General features: G+C 41.7%; 2 protein-coding genes and 1 long non-coding RNA gene across 3 annotated transcripts; all 3 read left to right on the top strand.

Moving 5' to 3' along the window:
• Positions 1-435: 435 nt before the first annotated feature.
• On the top strand, positions 436-5774 carry LOC115368379 (uncharacterized). Its single transcript, XR_003929017.1, has 3 exons — positions 436-605; positions 1288-1377; positions 4124-5774. It is a non-coding gene; the product is annotated as an uncharacterized LOC115368379 (long non-coding RNA).
• A 992-nt stretch (positions 5775-6766) lies between these two features.
• On the top strand, positions 6767-21332 carry LOC115367446 (Na(+)/H(+) exchanger beta-like). Its single transcript, XM_030063209.1, has 12 exons — positions 6767-7432; positions 10092-10552; positions 12016-12266; positions 13271-13488; positions 14726-14922; positions 15577-15666; positions 16231-16301; positions 16960-17133; positions 17474-17588; positions 18312-18410; positions 18917-18989; positions 19932-21332. Exons 1-12 carry the CDS (start codon positions 7141-7143, stop codon positions 20195-20197), a joined length of 2307 nt encoding a protein of 768 aa, XP_029919069.1. The 5' UTR covers positions 6767-7140; the 3' UTR covers positions 20198-21332.
• A 663-nt stretch (positions 21333-21995) lies between these two features.
• On the top strand, positions 21996-23507 carry fabp10b (fatty acid binding protein 10b, liver basic). Its single transcript, XM_030063213.1, has 4 exons — positions 21996-22062; positions 22145-22317; positions 22556-22645; positions 23450-23507. Exons 1-4 carry the CDS (start codon positions 21996-21998, stop codon positions 23498-23500), a joined length of 381 nt encoding a protein of 126 aa, XP_029919073.1. The 3' UTR covers positions 23501-23507.
• The last annotated feature ends 3304 nt before the right edge of the window (positions 23508-26811 follow it).

The following is a 26811-nucleotide window of genomic DNA, read 5'->3' as shown; positions in this document are numbered from 1 at the left end:
CATCACAAAAACACAAAGTGCTTATGTAACATCAAAATAAGTACAACACTGAGTTCCTGTAAGCATGTAAAGACAATCTATGGTCTTAAATATGTCCAGTATAGATTAATATGCTCTGTTCACAGGCTACATCACAGCTGTGTGTCCGGTTGGTTTTGGGTGTGTAAGCAGCTCTCTGTGTGTGTCCTCTGGTTTGAGGTTACATAAGTGACTGCAGCACATTAACACACATGTCCCTTGGAGCGTGCAACATGCCGCACAGAAGCTCCTCTTCTTCCTCTTCTTCTTCTCCCTCTGTGCTCTCTCATTTGCTGGCTGGTTGACCAAATCATCTTTGACAGGCCGGGGCTTTCATGCCCTGTGTGTGTGTGTGTGTGTGTGTGTGTGTGTGTGTGTGTGTGTGTGTATGTCTGCATGAGTGTTGTGCTGTCTGTGGCTGTGAGTTCAGCCGCACTGAGCCCATTGAGCCCTGTGGATGGGACCGGGATGTGCACACTGTACAAAAGAGCAGAGGCACACAGGAGCTCCCTCAGTACAACAGGATCCCGCTGTTTGTTCAAGCTGCCCTGGGACTTTGCTCGGTGTCTGTCTGCGTGCTGATCAAGGTGAGGACGCAGCCCCGGTGCTACTTTTGGATTTTTCAGCTCAATTTCCTAAAGTTGGATAAACTCCGAACAGTGAGATGGAGTATGGTCTCTTGAAAGACAAGTGGTGTTTTAGAAATTCTTTGATGCATCATTGGAGGTTTTTCCTGCTGTGCTTAGACTATGGACTTTAAAAATACCTGTTTATCAATTTGAAGGGATGAAGCACTGCACACTTTGTGAAAATTAGTTTTTTTTTTCTTAACTTATTTGCGTGAGAGAAGTTTACATCCAGGGATTGTGTGTCAAATAAAACTTTGATTCCTGTCCCTGGTGTCAGATAGACGGATGCACAAAATAGCAACACTAATATAAAAACAGCATTTTATGTTTTCAAATTAATTTTTGTTGAAGACATTACCTAGACACAGCATTTCAAAATAAAATGTCTTTTTGCCAGGGAAGTAGGTCACTCTAATGCAGGCTGACTGATCATCTACAGACAATCTTTACAGGAAAAAGTACAAAGTGTGAAACATACATTTTCTTTAACCTAAAAATGTTGACTAAACTTGATCAGTAATGAATGCACATTAGAAAAAATGTGCAGGTTGAAAAGTGATTTTTTAGTAAGAATCTTGAGTCTTAAGCTTAAACACAATAAAAACTTTTGGGTAGTGACAGGAGATTTGCTCCTCTGCAGGTCGGCTGTCGGCTCGTCTGAGAAGTGGCAGCGGCAGAAATGATCATCAGACTGGGAAGACTGACACCCGGATATTTCCGTCTCCTCCAGGTCAGTGTCAGGTGGTGATGCATGGATGCCACTTCTTAATTTGACAGCACTGATTCAGAGATCAAGAGTCCTATAATCTTTAACTTATCATTTATGATCCATATTTTATTCTGTGTAGCAACAATTCAACTTCCCATTCGGGTACATTTTACTTTAAGTTTCACCATATCTTATTGAACTTGAAAAGATGTATGCATCACTTTTCTTCAATTCTATCACAGATTTATCTAATAGTTTTCACACATTATATATAAATATATCCCTAATGGAGAAAACTTGACCAAATCTTAGACTCAAGCAGAGGCCCGAATGTAATTTCCTAATTGTGCTTAATAAAAAATAATGATTTTGGATCAGTATCCGGCATCACACAGTACTTAAGGGAAATTATTTTATATGATGGCACTGAGCTCAGAACAACATGTGTATTAATATTTCATAGAGAGCTGCCAGGCTCGTCTCAGGAGGTTGTGTTGTTACATAACTTCTGCGACTGCTTCAGGCTCCACCTCACATTGAATATTGTCCATAAGATGCTGCAGGATTTTCTACCAAAAAGCAGAGCTGGTAGAGATTCGGTGATTCATGGTCTTGGTATTTACATCTGCAGGACTGTGAGGCTGAGAAATGCAGTCCTGCAGTCTTTTGGCCCCGCTGCTCGCTCCGCCGGACAGCCGCTCAGTCAGTTGTTTGGTTGAGCCACAAAAATTTCACTACACATTCGCAGTTTCCACCCAAGCAGGCTCAAATTTGACATGGAGGGCAAGTGTGTGTGCATGTGTGTGTGAAAGTGTGTGTTTATTTTCACACCATCTGGCAAAAAGCAGCTGTGACAGTGAGAGTGGCTTATAACAAAAAGGTGCATAACAAGACACACACACACACACACACACACACACACACACACACACACACACAGACATAGACAAACACACATTTTTAATTTGTGTGGTTTAACCCCACCCACTATACTTTTAGCCCCACCCCTTTCATATTTTATGAATTGTTGTAGACTCTTGTAGGAGGAATCACTGGCCCCAGAAAAGGTTTGTTGTTCAGTGGTGGCTCTTCTGCCACAGGTGCTGAAGAGGTTTTCGAGCCGAGTTTGTCTGCTGCTCTTTCGTTTTTAACTTTGTGACTTTTCTGCTGCTGCTGCGAGTCTCTGTGGCTCCCACATCCTGCTCTTTTCAATCAGATGACCTTTTGGCTGACCATGTGGCTGCTCGCTGGTTTTAAGTAATCGAACTCTGTCATGGAGTAACATCCTTTCTACAACCTGCCTCGACTGATTGCGTCACTCTCATCATCACTTTATCGTCTCACATGTTTATCGCTGTCTGTCCAGTTAAACTGCACACAGCTTCAGTTTGCATGCAGGTTGATTACAACTGTTGTTTATCTGTAATGAGCTGCTCTGTTCGCTGTGAAGCCTGAGCCTTCTCAAATCTACTCTGTCTGCAAGTGAACCATATACTCACATGCTGCTAAACATATTTAAATCCATTCTCAGTAATTTCCTCGCTAAGACAGCAACAAGAAAATGTTTTCTGCCCCCAAATCTTCCAGTGTTTACTTTTAGTTTGTCTTCATTTCAAAAGGCACTCGGGAGAACAGTATTGCCAGGCTTGTACTTAGACTTTCTGAATACATATTTTACTCTTTGCAACTTAGAGAGATTTACTTTACGCAAATAGTTTGCACTTGAAAGACTCCAGAAGTTACTCAAAAAAACTGAAATAAACTTAAAGGAATACTGTTTTGGGGATTTGATACACATCTTGGGGTCTATCACAGTGATCCACGCCCTGCTGAAGGTAGAGGAAGATTCAGAATTGCTGTAAGGTTTATTTTTTCACTTTGACCAAGCTAGGCTAACGACTCCCATAGACTTCAAGTCTATATGCTAAGCTAACACAAAATGCTACCCATTGAAACTGAACCATTGGAGGTGAAAATGGTATCACACATCTCGTCTCAGCCTGGATAAGTCTTAGAAAAGGGTATTTGGCCCAAAATGTTGGAGTATTCTTTTAAATAAACGACCAATTTAGTATCAACAAATGATGAAACGCTATACTTAGAAATAAACTAATCGTTCAACAAAGTAAGTTCACTTTTTATACTTCTATATAGTTTTAAAACTGCACTTCTTTTACTCACTTTTTGTAAAAGGCACATCACAAACAAATATGCACGGGTAAAGGTATAATTTACTATTTATTTTATGTTACTTTAAAGTGAAAATATGTAGTGAAAATAAAAAATATGTGAAAATATGTCCATGTTTGCACTTGTACATATTTTTTTATTCTCTATATATTTATATTTATATTTATATTTATATTTATATTTATATTTCTTTATTTATTTTTCTTGACTATTTGCTCTTTTTACTTGTACACTTTGAGTGGGAGTTGTTATTGTAACAAAAAGTAATTTCCCCCTGGGGATCAATAAAGTATTCTGATTCTGATTCTGATTAAAATTGCATATTGCAGCTTTAATTGCACCTTCATCAAATTGGTGTGACTGTGTGTCTGTCTGTTCATCTGTATTTAACTTAACTTATGATCTCCTTTAGTGACTCCAGCACTTACATTATACTTTTATATTTTCATAGACTCAATGAATGATGCACTGACTGCCTGGGCACTTTAAATTTTGTTGTACTTGTGACAATGACAATGAAGATCTATTCTATTCTATTCTATTGTGTGTATGTGTGTGTGTGTTGTCCTCTCTGCAGCGGCAGGTCTCAGGTGAGGTCCGCATGCAGCCACAAAGCAGCTTCATCAATCCCATCGCCATGACGATGGCCACGGTGGGGACAGGAGTGTCCCTGTACAGCGCCAGGCAGATGGCGGACAGGGTCCCTCTCAAGCAGCCGGCGGCCTGAGAGGACGAGCAGAGAGACAGATGGAGGTGGAGACGAAGATGATGAGGATGAGTGCAAGCTGCGTCGAGTCACCGTGGTTACAGCACATTCACCAGACGGCTGCCCGGCTCCTCACCTAAAACACAGCACAGGCAGGCTGGACGACAGGTTGTTGTGTGAGAGGTTGTGTATTTTTGTATGTTGGAGAGAGTGTGTGTTGGAGGGTGTTGAGAGAATTTGTATTTGTACTGTTGATTGGAGGGAAATGTAAGTTTTTTGTTCTATGGTTTGAGGAAAATGTCAGTGTGACTCATTGTTCAGACCCCTAAATAATACTTTCTTGAAGTTTTGACCACTTTCTGCATATTTGACATGGAAAACTCTTAAACACCTTTAAGTGGACTACAAATTTCACTAATGATTGTATTTTTACTGCAGCAAAATAGACATCAGAGCACTTCCCAACAAGCACCTCAACATTAAAATTTCACCTGCAACCCTTACAATGCTGACAAACTTTTTACAACAAAATTAAGTACACACAAATATTCATTTATGTATTTCACTTACCTTAATAGCATTGGTTACCTTGTTGTGCTTCAGCACCTTAATGTTTTGGATTAGACTGCACATTCTAGTACAGATTATAAACTACATGCCAGAGCAAAAATCACTCACTTTCTCATTTCTTACTACTTGCTAAGCTGTTTTAACCAGTGCATAGCTAATTTACTAAATTACATCACCTATATTTATAACTTTAATTAGATGTTGGCAATAGGTTCTAATGAATGAAATGGCACTAAAAGACAGTTGAATAATTTACTTTGTCTGCACACTGGCATATTTGTTGATCTGATGCAATGTATTCGCTAATCATTAATTTCTCAAGTAAATATGCCTGTGTTGTTGTCATCTGTGCACAGACTTCTGCATATTAACGTTCTGACATATTGATGCAACATTAAAACACTACTATGTGTCTAAAGCTCTATCCATGTGGAAAACGCCGTGGAGGCAGACACTGTCAGATTGCCGGGCCGCTGCACAGACTGTATGGAGAAACTGATGAAAGTGGTTTCACCGTGAGGCTCTGATGTGAGTGAAACGCCATGAGGCAAATCACATGCTCCTCTTTGGCTTTGTCTTCCCTGCACCTCACTGGTACATGTACAGAGTGGCCAGAGGATGGTTTAATTAATCAGTCTTACACTGAGTGGCATTTGTCTCCACACGCATGGCTGCTGATGCATATGCATTTCATGAAAGAAACGGCGGTTTGGAGCCTTGCTCGAGGGCACTTTGACAGTCTCTACATCCCAACTAATCTGCTGCTTCCACTGCTCCACTTTACTGTAAAAGGCACGTGACGCTAGTAAACAGACTGCAGACTTGTGTGTCCATTAGCCTCCATATTCCTTCAGGAAGCTCCGGCAGACAGCAGACAGCAGAGGAGGCTCGATGCTGTGGGAACCAGCCATGTTTAAAAATGCACAGTGTCTAATAAAACATTGTAATCCTTCTTGTGGTGACTGTTGGTTTTACTAATACAGACGGGGACAAACAGGGTTTACAGCAGACAGCACCGAGGATGTGTGAACTGTGAACGGGTCTTTTATTTTGAACTAATCTGTGACTGGAAGCCATTTCAAACAACAATTTGACCCAGTGACCCATGAAAGGAGGGTCCATAGGTTGTTGGGAGCGAAACTGTATTTATATCAGATCATCTGGGTGACAGAGGAGACCAGAATAGTTAATTAATGCACTTCCAAATCACTTTCTTCATGAATAAGACACTCTGTTTTTCAGTTCTTGTACTTCAGTTCAACATTAGTATCCCCTGTTTTATGCATCTGAATGTAAAGAGATCAGATCAGCAGACAGGCAGAAGTGTCACTGCAGGATATGGGAATGCACACCCGCCTAGTGACACACACCACTGTCATCATGCCTGATTAAGCGAGCATGTGTGTGTGCAGACACTGAAAGTAACTAAGTATATTTGACAACTGTGCTTGAGTGCAAATTGAGGCATTGTGGAATTTTACACTTTCCCTGCACCACATCTCAGAGGGAAACATTTTACTTTTCACTGCACTTCATTTATCTGACACTTGTAATTATTAGTCATTACTTTGGAGAATAAGCTTCTACATGCTGAACATCAAATCGGATGCATGTTAGAGCGGAAACTATGGCCAACAGTTAGAGCTATAGCACTGAAAATACTTGGTACAGGTTAACGCATAAATAATTTAACTGTCTGAAAGCAGGCTTTTCCACACTGCAGCATTTTTACAGTCAGTACCTCCATACATCTATGGAACATTTTGAATAGGTGTGTGTGTGTGTGTGTGTGTGTGTGTGTGTGTGTGTGTGTGTGTGTGTGTGTGTGTGTTGAGGCGGAGCAGCCTGGTAGTCGCTCCTCCACTCCAGCAGATGTCACTTTATCGCCGGTTGAATCTTTGACGCCTGTCTGAAGTGGAGGATCCGAGGAGCTTCTCTCAGTTCGCCTCTCTCCGCTGGATGGTGACGCTCGGTGAGAAAGTAGCGGCACGTCTGGACGAGCCAGGTATCCGGCTAAACGGACAGGCGCTTTAAATCAAATACGAGACAAACGCACGCAAGAGAGGCGGTGTCATCGGGAGCCGAGAATCAATAACGGCATGAATTTCTATTTGATCGCCCACGCAAATAACCTGGCGTCTGTTTTATACTTAAGATATGGTGCGTAATTTCACGAGTCTGTGCGTAAAAGTGCGCGCCTCTTCATGGCGCACCGTCATCACTTCCCGCACTGTCTTCCTCTTCATCGGATCTCGAGCTGATCACAGGGAGGATAATTTCGCCCAGCTTTGAGTCTACCTGTCAGAGCATCTGAAAAAATGGCTGAGCTCCTCGGCTCCTCTTCGGTCCGCTCTGGCCGAGCAAGTTTCTGTCTGCGCGTCGTTGGGTTCGTCTTGTTGCTCGTTTTCGCCGCCGCCGCCTCTGCAAGTCGTGACATTTCCAACGGGACATCTAAAGAGCCCAACCCGGCCAGAGAGGAGGACCCGCACCACAGATCTAATACCACTCATCATAAAAAGGCTTTCCCCGTCCTGTCGTTCAACTACGAGCACGTCAGGACGCCGTTTGAGATCTCGCTCTGGATCCTCCTCGCCCTGCTGATGAAACTTGGTGAGCGCTTTATTTTGTCTCATTTCTGTTGCTTAAACCCCTTCACCGCCACATGCAGAATAATAACCATCATAAACTCCCTGCTACCAAAAAAATGATTGATTAAACAGCGGCGGATGTCAGTTTGTGTCACATGGGTACATGATTGGGGGCGTGATACCCCCCCCTCCTCCCCCGGTTAATCATGTTTCCATAAACTGTCCAGCTATGATCCAGCGCCAGACTTATTTCAGGACAGGCCTGATCGTGCAGCTCCCACCAGAGAGATGTGGCCTCTGTTTGCCAGGAATAGATGCACATTTTAGGGATTAGAGTGTAACTGGACTCCAGCTGGGACCAAACAAAGCATGACCGGCCAAAGGATGCTCAAGTTCACCAGTTAAAAGGATAAAACACATCAAATGTCTGTACTCCCATGTGCCATTCCCTTGTGTTTTATCTCTGAGTCATTGAAAGTCAGTAGGTTTTTACAGTGCCATTTTACACCTAATTAACTGTTCATTTCTACCCAGAGCAGAACAGATGATAATATCGGTAGGTATGGGCTCACAGATATTTTTGTGTTGGTGTAAATGTTGCCCCAAATGCAGAAAGAGACAGGTTTTTGACACTTTTTTACACACGCAAGTTAAATGAGCAACAAACCAACACAGAGATACAAACAACAATCATAATGCAACCAGTTAATCCGGCATAGAAGTTCACTACAGTAGTAAAAACAGTAATAACTCCTAACAGCAAGGAGCCGCACATCTTGACTAGAGGTAATATATTAAATAAATGGAGCCCGTGCTTCATAAATGAGTCATCTTTATGCTTTTATATGGCAATTGACCTTTCCACTGAGATATGTTTTATTAACAGATGCAACCACTGAGATATGAAGACACCATTTCGGCTCTTCTGGTTAACTAATAGGGTTTTTTGGACAGTTTATAAGGCGTCCGAATAGTGTGTTGGCATTTGGGTGGCAGTTCAAGCAGGGAGAGATCTCCAAGCAGGCCTATAGGCGAGGATGGAGACAGTTCACTTTGCATTAAAAAGCACTTAAAAGCAATGGCACCACCAAGTAGTTTTTTCCAGGTCTTTGTAAAGAACAGAGAGAGTGGAGCGTCACAGGTGAGCAGATGTTGGTGCCGATTGTCAAGTTTATCGTTCAGCTGTAAAATGTCTTCAGTGCGTATCTTTATTACAATCATCATAAAGGTTTTAGTTCCTCAGGTATTGAGTGGGTGGCTTGTAGGGAGGAGTGAGCTTGGTGGCTTTTCTCCAAGTTTTTTCTGCAGGATTCATGCCTGTCACAGGGAGTCGAACCTGTGACTTTTCTGTTATAGGACAGTCTCGGACACAGCCAAGCCTCCCCGCCGCGTGTGGTGTGTCACAGAGTCGGTTCCATACATTACATTCTGTCAAAGGGATGGTCTGTTCGCTGAGGGGAGTTATGTTTCAAGAGAGTGGGCCGAGATGATGGCAATTGGCCGTGGGAATGATTCTGTGGTTTATCATTGGCTGAGGCAGACGGACGAAGCTCCCAGGCTGCTTATCTATTTGTCCAGCTGTTTACTCTCAGGGCCGGGCTCACTTCCTGTCCTAGTGCACTGCTTGATAACAAAGACCTCAGTGTGCAGGCACAAAATGGAAAGGAGGGGGCGAGGATGGCTAAGCACATGTCTACTGCATAGAACATTATAGACACATTCTCAGCAAAAGCCCCGGACCCCAGGAATCTGACAAACAGGCCCTATATGAATTGTAGTCTGCAGAATTAATTACAGCTGAAAGAGCTCTGTTGATGAGAGTCAAACCATTATCAAGCATCCATCTTGTGTCCCAGCTGGGATCTTTTAACATTCCTAGTCCACAGATGGATTTCAACCCTCCATACATTCTTACAGTTGATGTGTCTTTGCCTTTGTACAAAATGATATCCCGTTTGTCCACTTTGATGCTGTCAAGGTCCCTTTTTATAAGAGATTTTGAAGACTAAAGTGAATTGGGGCCAGTTATGGAGAGCTTTCATGAATGAAAATAAGAGTGCAAGGGGGTAATTGCTGCAACCAGCACACAAACACACTGTTTTAAAGGCATGATGATGTTGCAGTGAAGAAACATTTGAGCGAGGCGTTAAAACGGGGATGATGAGGAGTAGGAGGAGGGTGGGGTATCTGAGACGGACACTGAAGTGCAATTTTGTATAACTGTCTATTTGCTGTCTATTTGTGGTTATGGATTCTGTCAGTTTAATATGCCATTTTATGTGTATTTGTAGTTGCCTATGAATAGTGTCTTTGGACACATGATGCAATTGTAGATGCTCTGGCAATAATCTAATCAAATCTAATCTAATCTTGTAGTTAGTCCTGATATCTGCTCTGATATACACAGTAAATGGCATTTTGAATGTGTATATGTAGAGTGAAGTGCATAGTCTGCGTCTTGCACTGAATATGAGAATATGAGATCTCGCTGCCCTTGCACCAGTATGTATTATTTATATAGCAACATCCGTTATGGATATGATCCTGCACCAGTATCACCAAGAACAGTTTCTGTGCATGTTGTCTCGCTTGCTATAAAAGTGGCTGATTTGTCAGGCTTGGATCTTCAATCTGGATTTTACAGCAAAGTATAAATGAAACACTTTTTTCCTCATCTACAGGTTTTCATATAATTCCCCGACTCTCCCATGTCGTCCCGGAGAGCTGTCTGCTGATCTTTGTGGGCCTGCTGGTGGGCGGGATCATCAAGGCCATTGGCGAGAAGCCCCCCATCCTCGACTCAACCCTCTTCTTCCTCTACCTGCTGCCTCCCATCATCCTCGATGCCGGCTACTTCCTGCCCATCAGGCCCTTCACGGAGAACCTGGGCACCATCCTGGTGTTCGCTGTGGTGGGCACCCTGTGGAACGCCTTCTTCATCGGGGGGATGATGTACGCCGTGTGTCAGATTGAAGGAACCGGGCTGGGCGGCGTGGACCTGCTGTCCTGCCTGCTGTTCGGCGCCATCATCTCAGCCGTGGATCCCGTGGCCGTCCTGGCCATGTTCGAGGAGATCCACATCAACGAGCTGCTGCACATCCTGGTGTTTGGGGAGTCACTGCTCAATGACGCCGTCACTGTGGTGAGTGACAGAAGACTGACAGAGAGATGTGGTGTGTGTGTACGTGTGTGTGTGTTGTTTCTGTTTACTGTATGTCCATCCACCAAAATGTTCCTGTACTTGTCTCAGGATGCTTTCACATGTAGTCGTGTAGAGGAACCAATTCTTTTTACAGGTATATGATCTGAGCTGTACGTGTTCTGACTATTCATGTACTGAAATAAAAGGAAATAAAGCATACAAACTCAGCTGAAAAAAACGTTAAATGCACTGGGACCGCTTTGTGCTCACGATGCACAAATCAATCAGAACTGTAAATGAACCACACTCAGACCACTGCCCCCGAGGTCATGATAAAAATAATCCCTGAGTCGAGGTTCAACTGAGAGGCTGAAGTGGGCCAAATGTGAAAACGCTCTAAATCAGAGCCATATAACAGAAAACAGAACATTTGGTGCAGCGGTGGACAAAAGGTTGCAGATGTTATGGGCCTAAAACAAAACTGTCTCTTTGATTTATTTGACATTTTCCCCTTTTAAGTCCTAGCTGGCTCTATATGCCTGTTTTTTTCCCCTTTCTTGGCTACATGTCTGTCTAAATTCAGTGTTTGTGCAGACTAATCGTCGACCAGTCACTCCTTTTTACAGCGAGGCAGTGTTGCTACAGAGCGAGCCATAATCAATTTTCTATTAACCACATGCTCTTTCCTCTGAGCCAGCAGAGGCTGTTAATGATGAGATGTGGCTGAAAGTTAGAGGGCGTCACTCTTAATAAAGGGCACTTGGTGTTTGTGCAGATGCATGCATGCAAACACACGCATGAATGACACAAATGCACGAATATGTAAGGTTATCACACTGTAGACCTGCACGCCAAATAATGATGCATGCTTCATGATGTGGCCGGATCAGTCCACACAGAGGGAACATGGTTGTTTAGGAGAAACTAAATCAATAAGAGGAATATTTTTTCTGGTGCAGGGAGGACATTGCGCCAGAGATTAAAGAAAGAAACAAATAGCCAGTTGGAATGCAGCCTTGCCCATGTTTGGGTGTTTACTAGACGAGAGTTTCTATTTAAGTAGCTACTGTACTTATATCCCAGCTGAAGTCTATTAAAAGCTAAATAAAAATATGGAGAAGCATATTAATTTCAAAAGCTGGATACTGCTGCTACTGGTACTATTATTTCCACTACTAATAATAATAATGATAGTAGTAGAAGGAATAATAAGTGCATTTTGTGTAACATTTGTACAAGAATTGTCTCATTGGCATTACATTTCACATTTTAGTCACTGTGTTACTTAGAGTGAGTGAAAGGATGAAACAAGGTTCAGTTACCACATTCTAAATATTAAAAGTAACACATAGTAAGCAGTGAGCCAGAGTGCCCTGGCGTTTGACTGCAGACTGAATGTTACCTACTTAACACTGTAAACACTAAGAGCCGTTTCAGTTTGATGAGCTCTGCTGCCCCTGCAGGTCCTGTACCACCTGTTCGAGGAGTTCGCCCACATCGGGACGGTGACTGTGGCCGACGCCTTCCTCGGCGTCGTGTGTTTCTTCGTGGTGTCGCTGGGCGGCATCTTGGTGGGAGCCATCTACGGCATCCTGGGCGCCTTCACGTCCCGCTTCACCTCCCACACCCGAGTGATCGAGCCGCTCTTCGTCTTCCTGTACAGCTACATGGCCTACCTCTCTGCCGAGGTCTTCCACCTGTCAGGCATCATGTCGTGAGTAGAGGCCGATCCGCGTCCTCACTGTATGTTTGATACACTCTTGTGTAGACGATGTGATTTTTGTGAAATGAAAACTAAATGGCTGCTTGTTTCAGTCAGACCCAGAGTTATTATAGGTTTGTATTTTTCATTCGTTTTTATTTTATTTTGTTTTTTACTTTTTGTTTTTAGTTCAGTTTAGTTTCCAGAGTGGGTTTGCTTGTTTCAGTTTAGTTTTTATTGTTTTAAAAATGTTTAGTCTTAGTTTGGTTTTCATTAACTTCAGTATTAGTTGCATTCATTTATTTATTTTTAGGATATGGGGGTGTTTGTTAGGGTCTGGATTTAAGAAGTTCAGAATAGGTTTTCCAATCCAAACCCAACACTTTGTGAAGGCAGCTCTTGACATCCCAGTCTCAATAAACAGCAGCACCGACGCCTCCTCATGTGGGTCGACCAAACTGACAAAGACTAAAGATATTTTCTGAATGTTTTTTTTTTTATTTTTTAGTTTTGTAAGCACACAATATCGTTTTAGTGAACTGCACGCAGCACGCTCATGCTTATGAACCTGGCAGGCCTATAACGCTTTATAACAGTTAAAGGATGGAGAGAGAGAAAAGGCAAAAAGGAACTCATACTGCAAGCCTCATCCATAACACTGTAGTAAATGTGACATTTCAACCAGGGTGGGTCTTCCTCATACCAGGGAAATTATGTAACGGTGGTGAGTCAAGCTTCCTCTGGATGAATTTAGGATGAATTTAGTTTTTATTCCTCACTTTCTTTCGGTAGAAATGATTTTCATCCTGTTGTACATGTCAGACAAACACTGTGAATTTCCGGCACATGAATAAGAGAGACAGTCATGCTGTTGAATCATGCAGATGATTGTATGTACATTTTTTTACATCAGACTCATGCCTTATACAGCTTTAAACCCCGCAGAGTGTTTTTAATCAGGTCTGCCCTATGCCCTGTGTGGAGATGATGATTAATGCCTGGCCCGTTTTCTGCAGGTTAATAGCGTGTGGCGTGATGATGCGGCCGTATGTGGAGGCCAACATATCCCACAAGTCCTACACCACCATCAAATACTTCCTGAAGATGTGGAGCAGCGTGAGCGAAACGCTCATCTTCATCTTCCTGGGCGTCTCCACGGTGGCAGGGCCTCACTCCTGGAACTGGACCTTCGTCGTTCTCACCGTCATCCTCTGCTTCGTGTCCAGAATGCTGGGTGAGGAGCCCACATGTTCGACGAGTGTGTTATCTCTGCTGTCTGAGCCTGCAGTGTCCTTTCTGTTATGTAGAGTAATATTACATGGCCTTACTTGTGGGTCATTCCGTGTCATTTCAACAAATGGCCCACGCACTTGGGTCTCCAAAAATTCTGAAAAATTCACCAGTTGTTCCTTATTTATCCAGTAGGCACACTGTAAAATTTTAGTTTTCTTGGATGGATACTTTTTCAGATACGGCCAATTAAGTGAGGCTGCTATGTGTCGATTTTGGTGCAATTTTCGCGCATCCTTATTTTTCCTCCATTTTCAGGTGTCAGTATCTCAGGAACTACACCACATAGGAAACTGAAATTTGGTACGATAATAAACCTCCATCTACTCTCTCAGAATATACAAAAACATCTGTCATACATCATAACTGGTAGGCATGCCAGCCCCTCAAAAATGGAAAAAAAAATTACACGGGTTTTGTGATCGACCATGTTTGGGCCTTCAGAAAACAACTTTGTATATGCCCCATCTTCTTGATTTTTTCAGAGCTTTGAGATACATACATGGACTGTTCAAAGCATTAATGGTTAGTTAGATATATGCATTGGTTTTTGGATGGCAGCTTCTCGAAATCCAAAAAAAAGTTTTCATGTCAGATTTTCATTGGCCCACTACTGCATGTGGGAATGTCTTAAAAATCTGATCTCTGTTTTAATTTAAAGTTCAAAGCTTACTCTTTCTTGGGATATAAAACAATTTTTCTTTATGCTAGTTCTTCATTTTTTTTTTATTCCCAAACATGGGGCAAATCTCTTAAGCTGCACATTCATACAGTTCGGGTTTTCGCTTCCAAATGGCTATTTCCACAGTAAAGTACTCATTCTGAATTTCACCATACATTAAATATGCATAAAATTGACTACTCTACAAATTGAAACTATTTTGGTGTGATTATCTTCAAAATTTTAAAAATCGTAAAATGTCACACAGAATGGGCACTTTACTGTCAGTCAATCAATCAATCGTGTAATTTTTACAGTGTGCCTATTGGATAAATAAGGAACAACTGGTGAATTTTCCAGAATTTTTTGAGATCCAAGTGCGTGGGATGTCCTGAAAATTTGGTGAAATGACATGGAATGACCCTTGTACATTCATGAAGCTAACAGCACAAGTCTTTGTTTTAAAAGTTGATTTTATTTCATGATTATGTTGAATTTGTCCTATCTTTTGTGTTTTCAGGAGTGGTTGGTCTCACGTACATCATAAACAAATTCCGTATCGTAAAGCTGACGAAGAAGGAGCAGTTCATCGTGGCCTACGGTGGCCTGCGAGGGGCCATCGCTTTCTCGCTCGGGTTCCTGCTGACTAACGACAAAATGAAGGACATGTTCCTCACAGCCATCATCACCGTCATCTTCTTCACCGTCTTCGTGCAGGTGAGAGCACGCCGGCGTCGCAGGTGCCTACGAGACCCGGGGCGTGTCTTGTAGAAAGTGAAGTAGGTGCTGCGTCTGTCCTGGAGATTTGAAACTGTAAAAACAAAACTTGATGGTTTAAGAATATCAGCGGTTCATTCATTCTGATGATGCTGCTAATAATAAGCAAAATTTCATATATTTCAGATTTCAGAAAATCGTTTTAAGTTATCTGGCTAATTCAATCCTACTTTTTCAAATGTCCTCCTGGGTGACATTATATTTAAAACTAAGGGGCATAAAGCAGCTGATGATCTTTATGAACCTCTATCAGCACCTACTTTTCAAATAATATTCCTGAAAATGTTTGTCATCTTTAACATCAGCAATATAATACATGCAGATCATTTGTTATCTTTTTTTTTTTTTTTTTTTTTTTTTTTTAAAGGGGAAGAAAGCAATCTGCGGCCTTTTTCAGCACCAGTAAAACTTGACAGCAAACTCAGCTCATCTGTCACATTTTAGGTCAAAACAAACCACAGAAGTTATTTGTGAACTCTGTTTGGCCCAAATGTGGCCTGTGTGTGTTTTTTCCTGTGCACACACTCTCATGTGTGTGTTGACATGAGTTGTTTTTGTGATTTTTTTTCTTTGTTTTCCTGTTTCTGATTTCAGGGCATGACCATCAAGCCTCTGGTTGACCTCCTGGCAGTGAAGAAGAAGAAGGAGAGCAAGCGCTCGATCAATGAGGAGATCCACACACAGGTGAGGCCACGGCGTAAACAGCCTCCCTTTATTTTATCTGATTTGATTGGTTCATTATCTGCTTTGTGTATTGAAAAGACAAAACACAGTCTGTTTTATAAGACATACAAGGTCAAGATCAAACTTGTGTTCATATTTTTTTATACTTAAACTGTTGATCAGGGGTGGGAATCACAAGATAACTCATATATACTATCATATATACTATATACGATACTATCACGACAACAATGTGACAATACAGGCACTTCTGCGATATGCAACATATATTGTAAGATAATCAGCCATGATACATCACTGAACAAGAAAAAATACCCTGGAAAGTAAAAAAAAATATCAGTAAGCAGGAATCAGTTATATTTGTCAGTGTTTTGATGTGCACAGTGAATGCAACATGAACATGACAGAACACTTCCAGTTAAATTCCCTAAAGGCATTATTTTCTCACAAGAGGAAGCATTGTAATATATTGTATTATTGTTTAATTGTTCCACCCCCTTATTGTTGATAATGAAGATGCAACTTGTGCAAAAATAACTGATTCTGAAAACCTTTTTCCCTCAGTTCCTGGACCATCTGCTCACGGGAATTGAAGATGTCTGCGGTCATTACGGACATCACCACTGGAAGGACAAGTACGGCATCCTGCACACTGTCAACTTTATCCTTCACTATCAGATATCAAAGTCACCAGGAACTGGCTTTTCGCTGATGTCTTGCTTAATTCATTATTTCTAGTTAAAACAGAATGTTTTAGGCAGGACGTAAAAGAAGGCACCAACGTTTTTGGCAAAAAAAAACAAAAAAAAAAAACATTTTCCAGTTCACTCAGACTGAGACAAGATGTTCGATACCATTTTCACCTCTGCACATCCACTGTTTTGGGTCCTATGGGTAGCATTTTGTGTTAGCTTAGCATAAACACTTAAAGTCGATGGGAGTCATTAGCCTGGCTCCGTCACTGTGAAAAAATTAAGCCTACAGCCACTCTGGAGCTGTCGTATTTACACAGTGGATCATGTGGTTTTGAAGTACACATGAAAAAGAAAAAACAAGAGGAAGTTAATTTATGCAGGATCTTCCTCTACCTTCAGCGGTATCAAACGGCTCCACCACCTAACTTCTCAGACTCTTTGTCAATGTTATCAGTTGCAGTCTTCCCCCTCGTCTTTTTTATGTGCTCATCGTCTTCACTTCTTCATCTTTCTGTGGCTTTCGACAGCGTGTAGTTAGTATTAAGTGAAGCAGAAATGTCTTTGGGAGTAACCCTGAGCCGTTTTGTCCCGTCACCAGGCTGAACCGCTTCAACAAGGCTTACGTGAAGAAGTGGCTGATCGCAGGCGAGCGCTCCACCGAGCCCCAGCTCATCTCCTTCTACAACAAGCTGGAGATGAAGCAGGCCATCATGCTGGTGGAGAGCGGCAGCGCGGCCAAGCTGCCGTCCACTCTGTCCTCCGTCTCCATGCAGTGAGTACAGACACACAGACGCAAACTGCCCTCCTGTCTATTACAGTGGCCTGTAATAGACACAAAGAACAAAGTCACATTTTCGCAATCGGAACAAATAAAGTAGCTCATAAGAATGGACGTTCAACAGAAAGAAGTACTATTTCACCATGCTAAATATTAAAATAATAATAATACTGCTTTTTCTTTTGCTTTTTAACTTCACTATATTTTGATATCCAAAATCCCAGACAATACACAGTCTTATATCACAGTATTGATATAATATCGATATATTGCCCAGCCCAAGTTGTTTCTTCTGTGATTTAACTGTGACGCTTTGGGATGTGTGTCTCCACAGGAACATCCAGCCAAGAGCGCAGCCCAGAGGCCGGATCATACCGAGGATCTCCAAAGGCCGAGAGGAGGAGATCAGGAAGCTTCTGCGAGCCAACCTGCAGAAGACCAGGCAGCGGGTAGGAGAGACAAACAGTTTTTTTTTTTTCCTAAAATGTGACACAGACAGCAACAAACATATTTTAATCTGGATTTTTCAGCTCTGATTTGGGCTGCTTTCATATGTGACCCCAAGTCAAATACAAATCTAATTCCTGCTGATGTGACGCTGAATGATGCTCAGAATTCATGTTTTTTCTCACTGAGCACGCTCGCATCTCTGTCAGGACAAAACAAAACGTGGAGGATTACAGCAAAAACAACAGGGAGACACCAGATAGACACATGGAAAGATTCTTCAGCCAAAGCTCTTTTTTGCCTTCTTGCCCACCACACCACTGTTATCACAGCAAACTATAACAGCAGTGAATACCTGCACTCTGTAGTTCATTGTGATGATGAACAGGGCTGTTTTGGGTCAGTTTTGGCTGCCGCGTGTGATGCATCTTGCAGTTTTAGATGATGGCATTGATCCTCAGCAGCTTCATCACATGTGCATAGTTAGCTTCCAGAAATGTGCATCTCTCAGCTTGGTCAGATAACACTTGCAAATACATCTGGAGCGTTTGTTTAAGATGTTTGAAGTACCAGCTGGGTGGTGTTAATCACATTAGGAGAGTGCCGATTCTTTGAAACAAGTTTTCCATCAAAGGAACGTTGCACTGTTCAAATATCTTTTCTGAAACTCTTCTTAAAGCTCGCCTGTCACACGGCCTCATCGTTGTGCTCCTCTCTGTCCTCAGCTCCGCTCCTACAGCAGACACGACCTGATGATCGACCCGTTTGAGGACAACATGAGTGAGGTTCGCTTCAGGAAGCAGCGGGTGGAGATGGAGAGGAGGGTATGTTTTCACCTCGATTCTGATTCCAACTTCTGTGAGCGCATGAGGTGTAGAAACCGAGTGAACTTCAGAATCAGAGTCAGAAATACTTTATTGATCCCTGAAGGGAAATTGTTCAAATTCTCAAGAGAAGAAGATATTATAAGATAAGTGAAGTTATAAGAAATAGCAAAATAAATAAGAAATAGAAAAATGTGCATTAGAAATTTGTTGAAGTATATGATATGTAGGTATATATATGTGCATTAATCCTACAAATATATTACAATAATAAATACAGAAATAAGAAATTGAGTTTTTCATAGAGACCTTGACCTTGGCACTTACTTTTTGTAGCTTGAAAGGTTGACATAGAAATTTAAGCTGAGGCAGATCATTCACTGTAAATCAGTTCGGATAAGAGCATTCGCTAAACATCTAAAATTCAAATATATTTTGACTTCACTTACTCTATGTGATTTTTAAGGTGCTTACTGATATGCTTTTTAATCTTTCATCGTTCACAGATGAGCCACTATCTCACAGTCCCTGCCAACCGCCAGGAAGCACCACCAGTGAGGAAAGTCCGCTTTGAATCAGGTTCGGTAAAAGTTACAGTCCGTATAGATTAGGTCAGCTCAAGCAAATATAGAGTTCTTAATCTCTGTCGCTGTCTCAGCATCCAAATGTACAACATCCTGTTTAGCTGTCATGTATCATCGGTTCTTACATCAGAGGCTCAGGCAGATTTTCTCAGAGGAAAGAAGTGTTGATAAACTATGAATCACTATGAAAACAAAACCAGCAGGGGGCGCTACACTACTGTTGACGTGTGCAGTCACCCTCTCAGACATGGCAGGCCTGCATGCCTCCTTTGTGTTGCTTTTATGTATTTTTATATTTATGTGAAATTGTTTTTTATGTGCATTGTGGGATCTGTGTCCACCTGTACAATCTAATGCAGTTCAATGCAGCAGCTCTGCCATAAATTTGGCCTTTTAACAAGGTTTATATTATTCAGTTTGTGTGGAGAATGTGTAAATTTAATTCTGTGTTTATTATTGAGGTTGTAGTTTGCAGAGGTATTCTACACCTCTCATTATAATGAGAGGTGTTTCTAATTTTTTGTCCTCTGTATGCATATACAATGAGGAGGGACAGAATAGTGGAAACACCTCTCAATAAAATGCAGCGCAGGCCAACAGCAGCACTAACTATGAGCTCAGTGCCAAACATAGAAGTGAATGAACACCTCTGTTACTGTGACAACAAGAAAACCTTAGTATTATAGGGTCTATAGCCGTCTATTTATATTAGACAGCTGAGAAGGTTTAATGAGAACTGATGTTGTTTGCTCCCTGCCTGTTGTGACAAGAGATTAAAAAGTCTTCATCATCTCACCATTTGAGTGCGACCCTATTTTGATTGTAATGACACAGAGCACCCAGAAGCAGGAGCACCGTAACAGCCCAAAGTAAACCTCGCTATTTCAAAAATCTATCTTCAACATGAACAAGAGCTGATTTGAGTTTTGTTTCTCAGACCACCAGGTTTACCTCGCTGATGACGGTGACTCCAGAGCCGTCAGCGGCCGTCGTGCCACTCAGCCAAATCTCAGCTCTCCTGATGCCGTCAGCCTGCTGGATGAGTCGTCCCAGAGGGCCAATCAGAGGAGCCCAGATCCACCCAGACGGGGCCCTGAACTGCAGGAGAGCCAGGAAGAGCAAGACCAGCTGAAACTATCACGCTGCCTTAGCGACCCCGGTCCAAATAAGGACGGGGATGAGGATAGCTCGTTCATTTCATGATGAAGCACATTTTTAAAAAATACTTGAAGCAGAAGATAAACTCTCCTCTTCATGATCTCCTTTGTAATCAGCTGGATTCAAGGAGCAGAGATAACCTTAACCTGAATGGATGGGAGTCGTAGCAAAGCTAGATATTTATAATTTAAATCAATGACATTATTATTATTGTTTTTGATGTTTTTTTTTGTGATATGGGATGATGTAAATGATTTGCCAGTGTTTTGAATATCTCTTTTTCACAAGTTAGGATGTTTTTTTTTTTTATCATCAAGTGTATTACAAAAGCATGCGTCACTGACTGTTTCCTCTTCCAGGATTGTTACCACTGCCTGATTTTCAAAACAAAGGGAGCCATCTGTCAGCATTTTCTATCTTAACAAGCAGACTTGCATCAAATAGTGCCCACAAATAATTCTGAATGTTTGTTTTAACGCACCTGGAGCACCTGGTGGGTGGGGTTTCACAGCCAGGGGCAACACAGAGAGAGATAATTAGTCAAGTTAGTTTACTTTTCTGTGCACAACGACTTACCCTCCACTGTTTCATGTGTCCTGATGCAGTAAAATCCCCCCAATCTGCTGCTCCAAGAGGTTTAAAACAACAAAAGAATCAAGAGAAGCCTGCAAATAGCGTTTGACCGAGGTCTGTGAACAAGCTTTGCACTGTGTTTCTGGTCGACCACATCGCTGCATGAATGATCAGTGTTTTTCTCAGGGACTTAAACATGGCAAAGAGTACCAGCAAATACTCTTTGCAGGGAGAAAACAAGGGTTTTATTCCATAATGCTCTCCACTGTGACCCAAACTCTTCACTGTTTTGTAAGCTAAGGTGTTTTGAATGGCTAATAACTAATATAATATTCTGTAATATGTTTTACGATCACTCTGGCAATCATTTTATCAGAGTAGGCTGGTATCACATTTACAAAAAAAATGGCAGATACCACATTACATTTTGGAATGAAACTCTGCAAAACGGTGTTCCTGCTAACTGAGTGCACATTGTGTTTCCACCATGAGTTTTCCTGGATGGTTAAAAAAAAACAAAAAACGAATCACTTCCTACCTGCACAGTGTTGGATATGCCTGAGCTTTTGCTGCCTGCACATTTGCCTTAAAAACCTATTGCTTTTTTGTGTGCCAAGTGAAGAATTTTTATATTTAAAAACAAACCAAAAAAAAAAAAAGAATATTTTGTTGACCTGGAGGTGAAATCTGTGTTAAGTGAAGAAAAGCTTTAATTTGTGTCTTAAATAAAAATGTTGTTGTCTAAGATTAATAATAATTTGTAGTGTTTTTTTAGTTGGATTTCGCACGCAAATGATAAACTGCCTCAGAGTCCTACAGAAAAAAACAAAGGAGTATTAAATGTTCATTTTAACTGCTCTGTGTAAATATCCAGTGTCTTTTTTTTATTTTTTTATTAAGATTAACATCCCCAGAGACACAATTACAACTACACAATACATAATTTGTGCAACTGCCCTAGCGTAACAATAAATTATCTATTTATGTGCACTGACACAGTTATAACCCCTTTGTTCAGTTCTGCACATACACTCTTCCTCAACATCATATCTTGTGATGATGTGTTTTATTTCCAATCATTAAAGGCATTATGTGACTGAGGGCCAACAGGAAATTATCCTGCACTATCTCTCAGTGGAAAATGCACCTTGAATAACAGGGAATTTGAAGTCCCCGTCATGCCAACCACAAGTGCATGAAGGAGATAGTGACAACAGGAACGGCACACTTTGCCCAGACAAGCAGCAGAGCCAACACTCTTCTCGCAGAGATGGACTTCAACGGCACCTGGCAGGTTTACTCTGAGGACAACCTGGAGGAGTTTCTCAAAGCAACAGGTGAAAAAGATGCTCAATAATATTCAGATTTACAGTTTGCTTGTGTCCTATACAGCGCTATAATGTAGTTTTTATCTTAAAGGTGTGACTGAGATGATGCTCAAAATGCGTAAGGATGTCAAGCCGGTGATAGTGATCGAGCGGAAGGGGGACGACATCACCTTTACAATCAAGACTCCCCTCTGCACCAAAGTCAACTCGTTCACCATTGGCAAGGAGTCAGAATTCACTGCTTTGGATGGCAGGAAGCTCAAGGTAACCCAGTGAATGCATGATTATGTCACCTATGTTTTACACTGTACCTTACAAGTGTACATTTGCACATTTCCAGCTTCTATCCTAACCCTGGGGATTACAAGAGTATCTGTGTGTCTACCTAAGCAGCCATCAGTCATTTGTGTTTCAGCAATAGTGCCGTTTTTTCATCACGCGGGTTCTCCTCCATAGTGGTGCCTCTGTGGTGATGCGCTCTGTTGTTCTTGGTCATGAGCAGTGCACTGTGACCGAGGAGGATGGGAAGCTTGTCACTAAGACGGAGAAGTTCACCTCTGTCCGGGAGATCCAAGGAGAGGACATGGTTGAGGTCAGACACATATATTTCCTTTTTTCAAAATTGCTGTGCAATACATTGGGTCTGAACCATATATTGTTATCATATCATCAATCTAGATATGAACATGTGTGATATTAATACCTCAAAAGGAAACAACAGGGGCTGTAGGAGCCATTGGTATTGTTTGATTATTTTACATAATTGTTTTATTTTGGTTAGATTTTGATAATATCTTTTTCTTTTTTTCTTTTTTTCAATTATTTGTTCTGTTTATGTTTTGTTGTTTTTGTTTGGTATATTTAGTTTGGCAGAATTCGTTTTGTTTATTTGTTTATTTTGAGTTTGTTAACACTGGGCACCAAGGCTCATATTCATGTAAACTGTGTTTTCATTTTCATATTTGTTAGCCCCATGAACCTTTCATCTTACAATACCACTCGTTTTCAGTTATAAAAATGTTTAAATTCATTCCATTATATTTCATACAATGAAGACAATGGATAATTATGTTATCTGACTATTATAATATTAGAACACACCTTATTAATTAATTATTTTATTTATTTATTGTATTTAATATTATTAACCATAGTGACATCTGTATAGATTTATGTCAGGAGGAAGGTAAAAAAAAAAAATTCATAAACCCAAACTTTATTTTGTTCAAAATAGCAAATGCAAAAAGAAAATGAACAAGGGCAAATTTCTCTCTCTCTCAAATGTATTGACAATAGTGTGTGTGTGTGTGTGTGTGTGTGTGTGTGTGTGCGTGTACGTGTGTGTGATGATCATAATTGTGTTTATTGTAATGTGCACTATTCTCCCTCTCCCCAGACTCTCACTACTGGTTCTGTGACTCTTGTGTCCAGAAGCAAACGAATATAATCACTATCTACCAGCACGCGGACCCTCTGAAGACCCTCGGAGCTCCGAACAAAATAAAATAATAAAAATGCACGACTGAGCATGAGCATAAACAAACAAATAAATGAATGAATGAATAAAGCATCCCACGGCACTTTTCATTGAACAGGGTTTATCTCTCTCTCTCTCTCTCTCTCTCTCTCTCTCTCTCTCTCTCTCTCTCACACACACACACACACACACACACACACACACTCTCTCTCTCTCTCTCACACACACACACACACAAGGGGAAATTCAAAGGGTTAAAGGTCAAAGGGAAATTCAAATTATTTGTATATTTATTTGTTATGATGTATTTCTTATCCCTGTAAAGCCTGAACCATCAAATAATTGACAGAAAATTCCAATTCCTTCCAAACATAGAAAATAACACTTTTTCCATTATTTATTATTATCTTTTTATTATTACTATTCTCTATCTGCTACTGTATCGCGCAGCAATGAGAAATCCAGTATGGGAACTGGCACGGTGGAAGAGGAACCTTTCACTTAGTTTGTCTCATGTTTTGATTCGCAACCTATTTTATTTGCATGGTGGTGGGCCTGAAATCAGTTTCTGTCCTTCCTATTTTTTCCCCCTTGAAATACACCTAAAAGTCGGTATGTTGCTTGATGATATGCATAATGCATGAAATGCAATAAAACAACCATTGAATAATTTGGTGAAAATGACCTCAATATGCCTGCTGTGTTAAATTTAAGACAGCCATTTTCATCATGGTTTTACAAACAAAAACGTTATGAAATATTAAGTAATTTCACATTGCATCAACTCAGTAACTGTTCCTATTGATATTTCAGTAAAAATTCACATGTGTTTTGTACCCTAACCTTATCAAAATTGGAAAAGTTCTCCTTCCATCCGCACCTGTTTTTCACTTTTTGCTCGTAGCCTTTTTGGAAGGGTTCCTCTGGTGCATGAAATACTATCCCCGGTGGATTATCAATGCATTACAAGTGTCTGATTTGGCCGGTCGTTCAAAATAGCCTATTACTTTCAACCTGATCATTGAACATTGGCAAGATATTCAGATGGCATCTATAGAACAAAAGGTGAAATGTGCACATCCAGCTACCCACAACACCCAACAGCAGTAACCCACTTCAAATGGTGCAACATAATCAAAATCGATGGACAGCCAAAAGTAAAGCAATTGTGTGTGTGTTTGCATGTGTTTGTGTGCTAGAGCGGGAGACAGAGAGAGAGAGAGAGGGAGAGAGAGAGAGAGAGAGAGAGAGAGAGTGTGTGTGTGTGTGTGTGTGATGATCATAATTGTGTTTATTGTAATGTGCACTATTCTCCCTCTTCCCCGACTCTCACTACTGGTTCTGTGACTCTTTGTCCAGGAGCAAACTAATATAGCCTACCGTAGACCTATTTCACCAATTAATCGCTGGGCCGCAAATAGCCGCCTGGTTCTTTTAAACGCCTGGGGTCTGCACCCATTTTGCGTATTAAACGCCCATCCAAATAACCTTGTAATGCTTATTTGAATTACATTGAGGTAACCCAAAATAAGGCTGTTCAACTTATTTTTGCAGTAGTAAACAGTTAGCCGCACAAAACAAAAACAACTGTGCGGCACTTCCGTTTTCTGTCAAAATAAGAGAGCTAGCTGGTAAGGTCTGGTTCTTTTAAACACCTGGGGTCCAAGTTGATTTTGTGTATTAAACGCCCAGGCGATTAACTGGTGAAATACGGTAATCACTGTCTACCAGCACGCGGACACTCTGAAGACCTCGGAGCTCCGAACAAAATAAAATAATAAAAATGCACAACTGAGCATGAACATAAATAAATAAATAAATAAATAAATAAAGCGTCCCACGGCACTTTTCATTGAGCAAACTCCACCAGAGTGACTTTTCCCATTTCTCAGCACTGTCTGTTGTTTTTGATGGTTTTATTGGACTTACATCTTCACCGAGCCTCTTGCTCACGCATCTGATCTGTCCTGCCCACCTGTTTCAGACCTGCGCTCTGATTGGCTGATGTGCTGCAACGTCATTAACCCTTAGTGACGTCACCCCAGGAGCACGTCACAGCCGGTGACGTCACCGCTGTAACCACATCACAGTCACAACAGGCGTCACAATGGTGATGTCACTGATGATGTCACTGCATTGACGTCACACTGATGATGTCACCTGCTGTACAGAGGGGCCCACTCAGAGACACCAAAACACCCCAGGAGCAGGAGCAGGGCACAAACTACAACAAGAACTGATGGAAGACAACGTGTTCCAGGAAAACACCAAAAGTTCGCCGGAGCAGGCATCTGAGCAGAGGGACAAGCAATGCCAAGAGCCCAGACCCAAGACCCCAGAATCCGGGACCAGCTTCTTTCAGTCCAGGCAATTCTGGATCATGAGGGAGAAAAATGAGAAATCCTGCATGGAGAACACATCCCCCAGCACCAGTGACCCACCACACAAGATCATGCCATGGCAGAAAGAGAAGGCAGATCTTCACCAAGAGCTGGAGCAAGTGAAACAGAAGCTCAGGTCCAGAGAGGCAGAAATTGAAGACCTCCTGAAGAAACTGGAAGCCAGCGAGGCAAAAAATAAGGACCTCGATAATCATCTCAAAATTCTCATTAATGAAAAGGACATGAAAATAGATCTTCAAAAAGAGAATGCAGAGCTAACAGACAAGGTACAGCAACCAGTGTCGAATGTTGAACATCTGGACGAAGTCTGTACAGCCGGAGAGGAAGGAATTTTGCAAGAGCAGTTGCCAGCCTGTCCTCAAGAAAGAGAGGGGCCGACCTGCAACAACAGGGAATTAGAAGAAAATGGAGCGAGCCGTGGTCAAGAAGCCAGGTCCAAGAAAAAGCCTTCAAGGTTTAGGAGATTCATCAATCGGTTCACTCAGTTTTTCCATCCACCAGCGAGGCAGCAGGGGCCTGGATACAAGAATATAAGAATTTCCCAGTTTGGGATCAATAGACTAAATCTAACTATCTATCCATTTCCACCTGGCACTATACCACCCGTACCTACTCGTACCCATCCCACCCCCAACAGACCTCCACAACCCACCCCTACCCCCAACAGACCTCCACAACCCAACCCTACCCCCAACAGACCTCCACAACCCACCCCTACCCCCAACAGACCTCCACAACCCACCCCTACCCCCAACAGACCTCCACAACCCAACCCTACCCCCAACAGACCTCCACAACCCACCCCTACCCCCAACACACCTCCACAACCCACCCCTACCCCAAACCCACCTCCACAACCCAACCCTACCCCCAACACAC

Source organism: Myripristis murdjan, chromosome 11 (assembly GCF_902150065.1).
Source record: "Myripristis murdjan chromosome 11, fMyrMur1.1, whole genome shotgun sequence".
NCBI classification, from domain to species: domain Eukaryota; kingdom Metazoa; phylum Chordata; class Actinopteri; order Holocentriformes; family Holocentridae; genus Myripristis; species Myripristis murdjan.
This window is presented reverse-complemented; position numbering and strand designations above follow the sequence as displayed.